At 31.9% G+C, this 14,345-nt stretch overlaps 1 protein-coding gene across 2 annotated transcripts in view; it reads left to right on the forward strand.

Moving 5' to 3' along the window:
• The window catches only part of LOC127848766 (cys-loop ligand-gated ion channel-like), a 75,399-nt gene that overhangs the window by 15,061 nt on the left and 45,993 nt on the right, over positions 1-14,345 (forward strand). The window contains exon 1 of one of the 2 annotated variants that reach the window (XM_052381368.1): positions 2,163-2,734. The exons of the other annotated variant lie outside the window; for it this stretch is intronic. Within the exon in view, the coding sequence (XP_052237328.1) occupies positions 2,603-2,734 (132 nt within the window). The 5' untranslated portion in view covers positions 2,163-2,602. Of the gene's footprint in view, positions 1-2,162; positions 2,735-14,345 lie in introns of those variants that run through there. 2 annotated transcript variants of the gene reach the window in all.

Genomic DNA, 14,345 nt, shown 5'->3' on the forward strand with positions numbered 1-14,345 from the left:
TGTGTTATTTTGTTGAATACATAGAGGGTATTTGTTGGATTCGGTGGAATATCGATTTTATTTCACGAGTGATCATAGAAAACAATATTTTAACGAGTGGTGCAGCCACGAGTAAAAATATATATTTTCTATGATCTCGAGTGAAATAAAATCGATATTCCATCGAATCCAACAAATTTTCTTTTTATTTTATGCTTTTTCCACCGTTTATTTACATTGTAAATGAGTTAAACTGGATACTTTTGCTGCATTTATGACGTCATTTCGTTGAAAAAATGACGTCATTTCACAATAAAACAGTGACAAATATCGATATTTTTCACTTTTATTTTTCACTGTTTAAAACAGTGGAATACCAGTTTTATTTCACTGATATTTCTCTATAAACCACCGGAAAGCATAAAATAAAGCTCCCCATATAATTGATTACATACAACCGCTGTACAAGATCAAGACCGTATACTTGAGAAAGATAATTATGTGGTAATGTTTGTAAACTAAGTGATTATGCGAAGATATTTTTGGACCCGTTTCTCACCACGAAACAAAAGAAGGTCCCAAAACTTGCAACATCCTATGCCTCTTATCGCACCTGCCTGGTCTTGCCGACGCATTCTAGACAGAACCTCCACATACCTACACAGAAGAAACAATAGTGTTTAACGTTACATACGTAAATAGATAAGAAGTCACGTCATGATATGAGATTTTAGCTCTAACATTTATGTTATGCATTACCTTGCTGCGTGTTGGGTCATACCGCTTAAATATATATAATTTCAACATACTATATAAACTTAAGGATTTTTTAAACCAAAGTTGTCCTCTTATTTAAACACAACTGAAAATGCTTACAACATATATTTACATTAAATAGATTCAATTAAACAAACGTATTTAATATATAGACATATGGTTTATGCAAGTGTGTCTTATATTAATGCATATATTTATGTAATTATATAATGTATATAACTATGTCAGACGAGCATGATTGAAACGAAGAGTGAATCTTTAAAACAAAAGCGAATCATCACTAAATAAATTGGAAACATTATTGACACAATGGCAATAGTGAAAACACCAGTTGAATAATGGCTACAAGAAGTAAGGAAATTGATACTAAGAAAATAGTTATTGTATGAACTTTCACCAAAAAGAACATGGCAAAACTGACAGAGTCTTACATATAAACCCTTTTTGTTATTTTTTATCCTTTACGTTCTTCATTATTTATGTCAGCAACGTTATAAAAATTCAATGTTAGTTTGTTAAAAAAGGTGCTTATAACAAATTGTTCGAAATAAAGAATAATGTAAACGAAATACACTTCAAGTTCTTTTCTGAAATATCAGCTGTAAAAATAATACGTATTTTGAAAGACTTGTTTCTATGGATCGGTTCTTTAATACGGACCATGCACGTAGTTACATGTAGCTCGTATTTTCTAAGTGATCTCAGTGTCAGTCTTCTTAAGATTAGAATCCCTTTGATTGACAGGTGAAAGTGTAAGCGGCTGCCAACGCGTCATCAAGTAGAATAGGCATACTTATTTAGATGCCGGTTGCGTTTTCCGGGTATTATATATATGTATATATATCTTTGTTTGCTGAGAATTGTGCCAGATATCAAACAAAACATAATTTATCGGTAAACGTTTTGGCTAGATTTGTAAGTGTTTTATTGAAAATCATAAACTCTGTAAGGTTTTGGTTTTATTGAACAGTAGTTGAATTACAATGAAGCTTACATTGAAAGGGAAAAATATGTCCATGACGTCAGTCTAATACATGTGCTATAATTGTTTCAATAATTCTATTGTCCAGGATATTTCGAAATCATATAAAAGAAGTTCAGTAAGTGTCCATTTGAAGTTTTTATGAATGTACGATATGATAGCACAGGAGAAACTATTAAAAGGGAACTAAGATTTGAATGACTTCCGTTGTAGCAGTTGAGATTCCACTCGCTTTTATATTTGAATTATTAGATAAAAAAAGCAAAACATGAAAGCAGTTTTATGCCAATGAAAAGGCAATGATCCCAAATACCCAATGCGACTATCGTTCAAGGAGAGCACCAAGGTAATGTACACAACGCAGGAGTTAACCGTATCGTTTGAGGATGCAGCGATCTTTGTTAGCACAGTGGGAAATCTTCATCGTTGAGAATGTTGTTTTGGTGTTGATTTGTGTGGATATTTATTGCGTTCGAAATAGAGGTGTGGAAAAGTAATACTGCATACAATATTGTCTGTTCTCCTAACGAGGTTTTGGGATTTTATGTTCAATAAGAAAAATGTCTCAAGATTCTTTTAATTAGACACGTTACAAAAGATACAGAGGCAATAGCACCGGAAGGCTTTTAAAGTGTTATATATTTATTGTTTTGCCATCACCTTCAAAAAGGTATATGATTTTCTTAAGTTTATTGTAAGGACATCCTGAGTGCATAATCGTTAAAGAGTGTTAGTTTTAGCATGTCAAAAGGGAGAAATAATAATTGTGTAGTATACTCCCTGTAAATAAATAAGTGACTGCGGCGTCAATACCATACGAATTAATAGTTGGCCAAGACTGGCGAATCTGTTAAGGTGTCAAAAATGATGTTTGGACAGGAAATAAACACCTTGCAAAACTTTAATACAAGGATTAAGGAACGGTCCAATGGATACTGTCGACAAAGGTCCCAGGGAACACTGATCATTCATGATATTATTCATAAGTCCGGGAAGGTACGTTGTTTAACGGGAATGTATATTATTATATAAGTTGTTGTTTTTGTTATAAAACAATAACGACTATTTTTAAAACAGTTTTAAAATCAAATTTTGTTCTTTCTCATTGACTAAAATGCACTTTTATTGGCATTATTTTCTAAAAATGACGCCGTGAACATTAAACAAGAAAATACGATATCCGCCGTTTATCATGAAAATAAAGTTTAAAATTAACATTTATACACATGGTTAATATTTTTGTTTATATAAAATGCTGAGTTTCAACTACTTTTTTATATCTGTTTTCCACAACTATGTAATTATACTAATTGCATATACATGTATATGCATTTTATACCCTCAATACTCGCATTATGGTCCATGTAACGTTATGTCAGAAATACATACTTATGTAATTTATGTATGTATGTAGACCCTCGCCGTTTTTATAAACAAAACCCACAAAAAACATACAAACAATAAGAACAAAATTAAGAAATATTCGTTCAAAACATACAGCAATGTGAATATATACGACACACATATATTTTTAATAATGGACTCTTAACGTGGCCTGCTATACTAATATGCTGTTTGTTCTTAAGTGCAAGTATATGCCTTTTACTGGGATTTTGTTATTTCCATAGAATAAACACAATCTCATCAAAAAGTATAATTTTGTTTACATATGCCAGCCAGATTGTGGTACCAGAATACACCCATGCTTGTATCGATAACACATTACGGGTTATATTTTCCGATTTTTTTTTGAAAAAACATACTGACCAAACAGTGACCCTAAAATTTAAGGTACTGTGTTTAAAATACTGTGTTTAACATAATATCACATCAATGCAGTGTAAATAACATTTGTGAATTACCACTTAAATGTTTAAATGTTAACCTTAAATACGTGAAATTGAATTTCCCAGCGATTATCAAAGTAAGGATTTAAATGGACAACCCACACTCAGGATAAATGATATGCATAACGAAAAAGGTATTCTTAATACAACTGCGATTCCGCCACGGTTATTCGTATTTGTCTCAGAACGATAAGTGGCTTTAAAGTGTCTAAGTGGGGATTTCTCAACAGTGAGTATCCTTATCAATTAACGTCAAAAGAAAAATTGTAAAGAAGGTTTTTTTATAGTTTCATTTGCCACATGTTGACGAAAAAATAAGATCGTTTTTATATGTTTCTCAATTTACCAATTTTACCCAACGCAACATTTTTTTGTATTCATTCTGATGGCTGAACATTTCTTATCATTTCATTGGATATTAACACATCAACAAAGGTCGATAATACACGCCAAATGATGACTTTGTTTATATAAGATGTTTGTTGCTTGGGTCTAATGGAATAATTATCTTGATCTGTCTAAATAATACATCGGTGAAACAAATTAGGCATTCACATTCGGTAATTGGGTATTATGGAATAACTCATAAGTCTGAATTACCGGGTATGAATGAAAATGAAATAACCGCACACATAATGTAAAATAAATATTGTAAAGCGTAGTGATTCTCAACCTACTTAATTGCCACAACGACGAGGAGACTTGCGATGCATGAAACCAATATTCTTGAACATATGTGTAGTTTTTTCACCGCTAAGTAGATTCTTACCTTGCTTTCTTTTGCTTGAAATTACAATACTGTACACATTTTAATATAGAAACAAATATTGCTGTTGTTTGTGTGATTAATGCCCTCCAATTAGGTTAGAGTGCATACTCATATTTACGTTGTTGTCTTATTCTCGATCGGTTCTTCATTGTAATTCCGAAAGCAATCGCTAACGGGTAGCCACCGCCTGCCCGTTTAACTTCATTTGAAATCTTATATTGTATAGTATGAATAACAAACATCAAATGTGTCATATGGACTTATAGGGAGACAGATTTGAAAAGCATTGTCGCAAGAAACGGCTCGCTGCCTTGGTCGAACATTTTTTTTTTATAAATGATTGAACGGAATTAAAAGCATTCATTGAACACGTATGCATTAAAAAGACTAAACGTTACTGTCTTAGCGTTTTGCAATACTTTACGTGAGGCTTATGATAAAAAGCTTGCGAAAATAAGCAAATAAAACGATCAATTAACATACTTGTAATAGTACGTGGAGAAATAAAGATAATCCATTGTATAAAAAGCACATGCATCTTATAACAAGTAGAAAACGTGCATGTTTAAATTTATAATTTCAAAGTCTTAAGATTGAATCCACAATTAGCACTTATCCACTTTGATTATGCTAGTGTCAATCAACTTTAAGCTGGTGTTCCCGTTCTGTTAGAAACAATGTAAAACATTCAGAGCTTTCTTTAGCTCAAATTGAGAGGACGCCAAAGTCCGCCATTAGTGTGAATAATTCCACACGAATGATGAAATTGGAAAAATATATGGGAAACCTAAAAACCTAGGAAGGTCATTTTAAGAAAAAAGAGACTAAATTGGAAATACTGTGTTTAACGAAATAATTAAGATTTGTCTAAATACAATATAATTTTGCTTTCTAATTAATTATTTATTGATAACATACAGTTTAAAGACTCATAGTGCAAATTTAAGAAAATGTTCAGCATGCTCACTTTACAGTTTTAAACAAGTACCATGTATATAGACAGTACTCACTCTATGAAAAACTGCATATTTGCTACATATTTCACATTTGTCCAAACAATTAAGTTATGCTTCATCATATAAATATATAAATGAAAACACACTTTTGTAGGTGTTACGCAATATATTAAATATAACTCTTTTATTAAAATTCTATTTTAGATATTAAATAATATATGCATAGACTAAATACTGTCCATGTACCTTTTTATGAATATTTTGGCAAAGGGAGCAAAGTATTTACTTCATAGAATAACTTCTCACTACATTGAATTACTTCCCTTCCCTCAGGACTAAACATAGGAATTCTTCAGTTTAAACCATGCCTCTGCGTAAACGTGCAACACAAATAATCTAACATAGTGTTATCATTTGCAAAGGAATTCAAAAATGCATTTGCTATGTACACTTATGCATCGCCCATCTGATATAAACATGAACATAACTCGTCTTATACATAGAGACTAATAGGTTAGTGTTGATTAAGATCAGGTTTATCATGCGAGTCTTAGAAAACAAAAAGCACGAGCCTTGGCGAGTGCTTTTTTGTTTTCGTGCCGAGTATGATAAACCCGATCTATAATAAACACTAACCTATTATTCTATTTTTTCCACTTTTTATTCAGTAAACTTTTTTTATTTTAACAAAATAAGTTTTCGTGAGTGTTTGTCGTACTTTGATAATGACTGTAGTGTAACCAAGGTCAGTGTATTACTCCGCTGATCAAATAACCATTTTTTTAAAATCAGAATATCGTTCTGTAGCAAAGAGTCGAGCGTTATTAAGTAAAATTTTAATCATATTGAATTGCAAATCTTAAAGTTTTATAATATTAATATAACATTAAGTTGTTATATACAAGGAACTACATTGTTTTAAAACGTAGCCTAACACCACACACAATTCACTTTCGATATCAAACTATCAAGTCGATCACGAGGTGCACAATATTTGCTTCTTTGTTATAATACACTGTATGTGGTTATTTGGTGACGAAATAACAAAGATTACTTGGATTTAAGCTAATTATATACATTAACATTTTGAATGTGAAAGTGGCACCAAAGAATTGTGAGGCAAAGTTGTTCGAACTAGAGAAAGACATTTGCTAGTGAAGTGACTGGGTGGGGCGAACATCAAGATCAACTTGTTCGACGGTAGACAGTGGTTGTCTAGGCTACATTTCGGCCATAGTTTCGGTGCATGAAATAACAATAACAAATAACAAAACGGTGATAACAATGTATAAATCCGTTTTTTTGCGCTTTAAATCTTAGACGTTATCGCGTTTGTCGAAATGGACGCATACGTCTAGAAATCCTACTTTCGAGTTTAAAAACGGTACCGTTTGAAAAATAATAACTTACTTGCTAACTAGGCTATAGATTTAATATTTTATCTATGCCAATTAGAATATATCTGGTGGTTACAAGGTAGAAATCCGTCTTTTTTCCGCTTTAAAACTGAATAATAATCGCGTTTGTCGCAATGAATGCACGTATACGCATAGAAATCCTACTTCTTGTTTTAAAAGCGGTACAGTTTGAAAAATAATAAATTACTTGCTAACTAGACTATAGATTGAATGACAATTTCTCACCATTTCAAGCTGCATCTTTATGTATTGATTAACATATATTTTATTTCAAAGTCAGAGGCAAGGTGTATGACTTGAACATGGGCATAATAGCTAAAAACAAATTATGAAACAAATATATTTCCAATTGCTTCCTTAAATTATTATGCTTTTATATGATCAATATTGTTTACGTAATGAGTTCTTCTAAATTTCAATACAAACACGCATTACACACGCCATGCATTTCTAAATGCAATTCCTGAAAGTTTTATTCTCCGAACATATACTCATCCGTACATGTTTTGTAGTCATCGTCAGTATTTAAATATGTAATACATCATATCATGGAGTAATCAATGAGAGACGTTCTTGTTAAGAATTAGAATTGCTCTGATAATGATAACTTAGAATCCGTTTGATTCAACATTTTGTTTTTATCGAGTATACAAAATTTGAACCCAACTATTCACACAGACAACTCAACAAAATTTAGTTTATTAATTAAATAAAGGCTGTTGGCCCAAAAATACACAGTATTTGACACAAATAACACAGTTAGGTAGTTGCGAACACATCATCTTACTTATAAAATTTATCAACGTATTACATTCGGTCCATGTTACATTTAAATATATCAGCTTAATCAATTTTGTCCAAAAGATGATACACATACTAACATTATTTCAATAGTTTGCATTATATGTCTGCTGTCGGTGTGAGCTGAAAGTTATAGTGCATTTGTAAATTGTTCAACTGCACGACAGGTACTTTTTTTCGCTTCGATGCTTCGTTCATTGATCAACTATGTGCGAAAATATTATTATTTATGGCTTCATCTAGAAGTATTTCGTGTGCGTATTGTTTATCTAGATCTCAAAAAGAAGTGTTCATTTGACAATGTGTGCAATTGTTTATAGTAACACATACTGTTTATAGAAAAGTTACAGTATAAACATAATACATAGTTTCTTTCTTATAATAACAGATTGATATCGGACTAGGATGAATATTGACAGAAAAGTCTCGGCAGTCCTTGTATTCTCTATTCGTCCGACGTCAGTATGTTATTATAAGACATACACCATGCATTCTCTGTCTAGAAATCATGTGCTCGAAATACCGATTGAGCTTTAGAATAATACAGTTTGTTGTTTATTTGGAGCCGATCCTGATGTCGAATTCTTGGCTTAGTTGAATATGATTCAGTTTTTACTTTAAACATCGACAACGTATTTGATTTCGAGTATTATAACGTAGACCCAAACATTGACTAAAATAAACATCTGATGTAAACATTATATGAGGCATTTTTTAAGGTTGATATCAGCGTATGGTTATGATAAACGTTTGAAACACCAATTTTTTAATCAATAAAATATTAATAATTAGGAAGGGTGTCATAGGAATAAAATAGTTTGTGAAATAGTATGCTTGAAAATAGAACTGAATTCATAAATATGTCCATTTTTCACCTATATTATGCAAAATAAGCTATTAATGTAAAAAAACTACAATATAAGGATAACTTTAAACATAATACCAATACAGAGTGGATTTAAAGGAATTAAATGAAGAACAAAGTCTACATAACAATAAATAAACACGTAAAATGACAACTCTAAATGATATATGCATACAATTTTATGAAATACTTTGAATACAACTGTTTGGTAGTGCACTGCATGTTGACATAAATGCTGAGCTTAATTTATAAGAGACGCTTTTATTTATAAATTAAAAAAACTACATCTAATATGATCAAATACTCAGGCATATTTCAAGTTGTGTGTCATGGCCTATATCAACCACCGTTATGTTTAGTTTATCCATCGTTTATAATTCGACACTATAAAACACGAAACCATCACAGGCTACTCTACCAAACTGCCACTGGTTTGAACAAAACAATCGGAAACCCTTTTTTAACTCTGAATTATTTCATGTATTGAATTTGTTTTGCTTGTATTGTAAATAATTGTGTTTTGTTGACTGAAATCAAAGGTTTTGTTATATGTCAGCATACAAACTTATTTTATTCAAAGGTTATTTGTGAACATGTCTGCTTAAATCGTTCACCATATTTGTATATTCTTGAATGAATACGTTATTTAACCTATTACCAAATGAAAATCGATAGTATAACAACGATCGTATAAACTTTAGCTTTCTACTATCGCTATTTTAAGATCAGATTTGTTGTTTTTTTTCCAAAAATTGGAGAATATGTTTTTGTCAACTGCGGAAAGATAAAATCGTCAACAAATGCGATATATGATAATTATTATTGAAAAATAGGGAGGAGATAATAGGATAAATATAATATTATGTGAGTTTTGGATAAAGATCAAGTTTATCATGCTCGGCTCGAACCATGTTAGCGCTCGGCAAGCCTCGCGCTACATCGGTTCTAAACATCGCATGATAAACTTGATCTTTATCCAAAACTCACATTATATTCTCTATGTATATAATTTATGTTTTATTAACTGGTAATTGTTACAATCATTGACATTCGCTGCGCGGTATACGAGAGCAAGTGATAACATAATTGAAATTGAAGTTCTTCGCTGCAAAATGATACCCTGGGATGGAATGCGTATTTATGGCACACTAACGTAGGTTATCTTCTCCTTCGGGATAACTAGAAAATTATCAGTGCCTCTGATGTTGACCGTTATAGTTTTAGTTATTCATATGCAAAAATGTTATCTTATATTACGTTTTGTGATGACACTTGATCTGTATTCCCAATCGAATAATATACTTAAGTCCGAAAATAAAATAAAAATATATAAAAATATATAAGAATCGTAATATTCGCATAATATATACTGCGTTAATGGTAAGTAAAACATTGCATTTGTCTTATTACGTTTACTTTTTTTTAAGAACGATGTGTTGATGACGTAAGTGTTTTTGCAACCCTATATATATTCAACCCTTAAGTGCGATTAAACGGGTCCAGGTCTACTCTGGATTTTCCAGAATAAAAATTTGTCGGTAAATATAAATTATGTGTGAGCTAAATGGTAATGTTTGAATATGAATAAATGCTGATCAACATATGTGTACATAAACTTACTGCTTCTATTACTGACTTTCAAGCGAAAGCGTTGCTGGTTGTTTGATTTGCCCCTTCATTTTGTTGAAACTGTTAGTATTGTTTTAACTTTATTTGGCATAAGGTTCGCTATCTTATGTAAAAATGTTAGTATGTACACCGGTTTAAAGCACACATTTACTGCCCAATTTTCTCTAACTGTCTTGAAGTTATTTTACAAAAGGAACACAAGGAAACCTATTCTTATACGACGCCAACCAGTTGCAGTCAAAATAATGTCATAATAATATACGTGTTGTTTACAAATTGACATTTAAATAAAGACAATCATTGTGCAAAAGTCATAACAATTTATTCAATACATATATTATTGCATCAACTCTATTTATAATGCCCTCTGGCGGGTTACACAAATTTGGCAAAAGGATGGCTTGAACGGGAGAAATCGTGTATTAACAAGGCGATTCACGCGCCGTTCAAGCCCTGTTATGTGTTTTTCATATCTATAAACTGGTCCACGCGCTGTTGCTTCCCTTAGTGGATTTAATGAAGTCATTATGAACTTTGTTAATAACTCCAGCCATCGACGACTTTCCAAGCATGAATGGGTAACTGAATAAACACCAGTTTCCTCATGCATGCAGGGATAAAAGCAATGAATAGTTCAACCTACGTTTCAAATTATACCATATGCACTCTCTTGACAACAGCTTTATTTTATTGGCAACGTCAATGAAGTTAAGGTTATTTACCCAACGTTTTCAAAAGACTATGCTGTAAATGTAAGTGTTTATGTAACTTCAACGTTCTGCTTTATGCTTGAAATACTTTAGTGACAATATGTTGGCAGTATTAATTTTTTAGAAAATTTAGTTGGAACGAAATAAGATAGACCCTACGAAAGAAACATCTATGAGAACAATGACTTATTCTGACGATATATTTATCCGTCACGACCAGTAAATTCCAAAATAATTCCTCATTTCTTACTTTGCGTGGCTGCATTTCAAATTTGCATTAATCCACTGTTTAAACACATTTTGAATCCAAAACTGCCTATCCGAACGTAAAGGCTCGTCATTTCTGATGATGACCGAGTGAGGCATATGTAAAACACAACCTTGAACCGTATGACGTCATATGAAATAATCGAATTATTTTGTCGATGTCGAATGAATGAGACATATTGTTTTCACTGTTATTTAAATTCATTTTGTATGTGTGATTTGTTTATGCAATAATAGCGAAAATACACATTTTCTCGAACTGATCATCTGCGAGCGCTCTCAAAATCCGTTCATGCCCTCGTGCTGCGCTCTCGGGCAGGTACGGATTTTTTTTTTTATAGCGCCCGCAGATGATCATGCCCTCGAAAACGTGTATTATCCATATAATGTAACTGAAAAACGTTGCTAAATAATATTTTAGCATCACATTCAGCGCATATACAATTCTGCACAACTTACACTTGTAATCAATAATACGTCTGTAAAAGATACGTCGGATGACTACAATTGATACAATATCATGCATGCAGTCGTTTTTAAAGTTAACATGCTCATAATTGAATTATTTGAATTTTGTTATTGTAACGTAACGTACATATTGGGCCATATTGAATTAATATAAGTATCGAAATGTGTACGCAACGAACTAAATTTCATACATTCTTCAAAAGGCAGTCACTAGATCAGAATTGCACACGTAATAATCAAAAGTTTCGCTATGTATATATGCATTAGTTAAAGGAGTCTCACGCCCAAAGCCGGATAGAAAGCATACATTTTTTTGTTTTCGCGGGGCGGTCTGCGGTCGTTGCACCGTACGTAATGTGTAGTTCAGAATATTTTACGAACATTGGAAAACGTTGTGTTAAAAATAAATCAGTAGAAATAAATCGTTATGAAAGCAGCATTGGACTTTGTCAACGTTTATGTTATTGCGTTCTCCACAAACCATGCGGCGTTCTCCACAAACTATGTGACATTATCACATGGTACACATACAAAAATACCTTGCCAATCTACAATTTTCTGTTCATTTATACCATCTTCACCCCATCCAAGACAATACTAAAATTGACTATGTCATTGTTTACGATAAACTGCCTACTTCATTTCTATTCACCTTTTGACACACGAAAAAACTACTTTTACACAAATTCCTAAATCATACATGAGTTATATTCAATGTTTGAGTTACGTCGAAGTAATTTCATAATAAATATTGAAGCTAGTGTCGATATATATATTTTGGAATGTCATAATAGCCCAACCTAGATTAAAGTCTCTATAACGCTCAAAATCAACGAAATTTTCGAAAAGTATTTCGTAAAATAAAGTTATCACCTAAACAATCAGTGTTCGTTATAGCAATAGCCATAATTTCAACGCTAGATGTGGTATGATTACATAGATTTTTGTGGATACTAAAGGCTCGTTTTTATTTATTTGTGACTACAATAAATTCCATGTAAATTTCCTGCGTATCTATCTATTGATACGACACACGAACACTAAAATGGTACCATGTTAAACCATAATAAAAACGAGCATTTTGTTTCCACAAACATCTATTTTATCAGACCACATCTGGCGTTGAAATTTCGACAATAGCCATAAGAAACAATTATTTTTAATTGTTTAGCTTCATTTTACGAAATATTGTACGAAATTTTCTTTGATTTAAGTAGTAATGTTACTTTAATATTCAAGAGACAATATTAACTGGTAACTTTTTTAATACTCGGCCCATATACACGTACTCAATTAATGTAACATAGGGCGTTAGACAATATATTAGATGTATTATTCTGAAAACTGGTTTCGTTTGCGAGTGTGTATTATTAATGTTTAGGTGAAAACGCAATATGCATTATATACGCTTGGTACCAACGTAAAAGAAACACTTCATGTATATTTCGGTCGACGATTTACATAGGGAATCGCCAAATATCACATATTCCGAAATTTAAAGATAGGACTCGTTACACGTTTGATTCAAATGTGTCTTGTTTGCATTGTGGCAATTAAGTTGTCCATTTTAACGAGTTATGCATATCATATCATTTTAGACGGTTGTTGACGTTGACCTTAATTTAAATGTGTTAAGTTATGATTTACAATAAAATGCTCTCTTGTCGAGTTCGTTATTGACCATGAATACACAATGCAATGGTGTATTTTAATCTTTCATTTTATATTCAAAATATTGAAAAGTAAGAGCTGCATCTTTAACAATTTATCATATTGTATTTTATTTGATGTATGAATTCAAAAATGCTGCCACGAACTATGTTTGCATCAGCTGTGGTCTTTATCGAAGTGTAATAGAAATGTTGCTGTTATTTTCGAAAAATACTTGATATAAATTTCGTAACCCAGGAACCTGACAACTGTTTTAAAAACAAAACCAAAATAATATTAATTTGTTAACTACCAACCAATGCTATGTATTCTTAACATGTTATCGTTTGGCAATATATTCATATCTGAGTAATATCTATGATAAAGAGCTCTGAGTATCGATTAACAAATATATTATTGGCTGGATAAAAACCCATACAAATTTCGAATTGTCCTTAGTGCTGCTATGACATTTTGTTAAATCTGAGATGAAACAGATGGCTTCCATAAAACTGCTTGATTGGTCGATAGTGCTTAAGAAAACAGATGATATAATAAACAACAAGTTTGCTTTGAACTTGAAAATGTTGGATTATGTTACACTACGTTTGAAACATGATTAGTGCATGGTTACGAGTACACTCAAAGGATCTGGACTCTTTAAGATTTATGAAACTTACACCAACTATGACCATACAATTATCAAAATATGGACGAACGCCTCGGACGAACAAGAAAGTTTAGTTTACCATGTAACATAAGTTTAACTTCGACACGTTATAATCTAGTACTAGCCATTATTGGTTGTTACATATTTCGTAACGCATATATAAAAAGTCGTATACATGTTGGTAGCAACCTTTTACACGAAAACATTGTAATTAAATTTACTCGCACACTAAACTGTCGTTTTGTCATTTGTGCTGCTATGAACAATCTGCAGTCATAATTACTTATCGAAGCATCGATTATTTATTACCAGATTCAACAATTACAAGTTGCCGTACGTTTACATTCTACACGCTCAAATACAGATACCTTTAAACCGAGGTCACCATTAACATCGAAACAAACCCTGACTGTTCCTGTGTCCCTTTGTTTTCCCTTACAACAACTATGACCATACAATTATCAAAATATGGACGAACGCATCGGACGGACAAGAAAGTTTAGTTTACCATGTAACATAAGTTTAACTTCGACACGTTATAATCTAGTACTAGCCAT

Source organism: Dreissena polymorpha, chromosome 10 (genome assembly GCF_020536995.1).
Source record: "Dreissena polymorpha isolate Duluth1 chromosome 10, UMN_Dpol_1.0, whole genome shotgun sequence".
Taxonomy (NCBI): Eukaryota; Metazoa; Mollusca; class Bivalvia; order Myida; family Dreissenidae; genus Dreissena; species Dreissena polymorpha.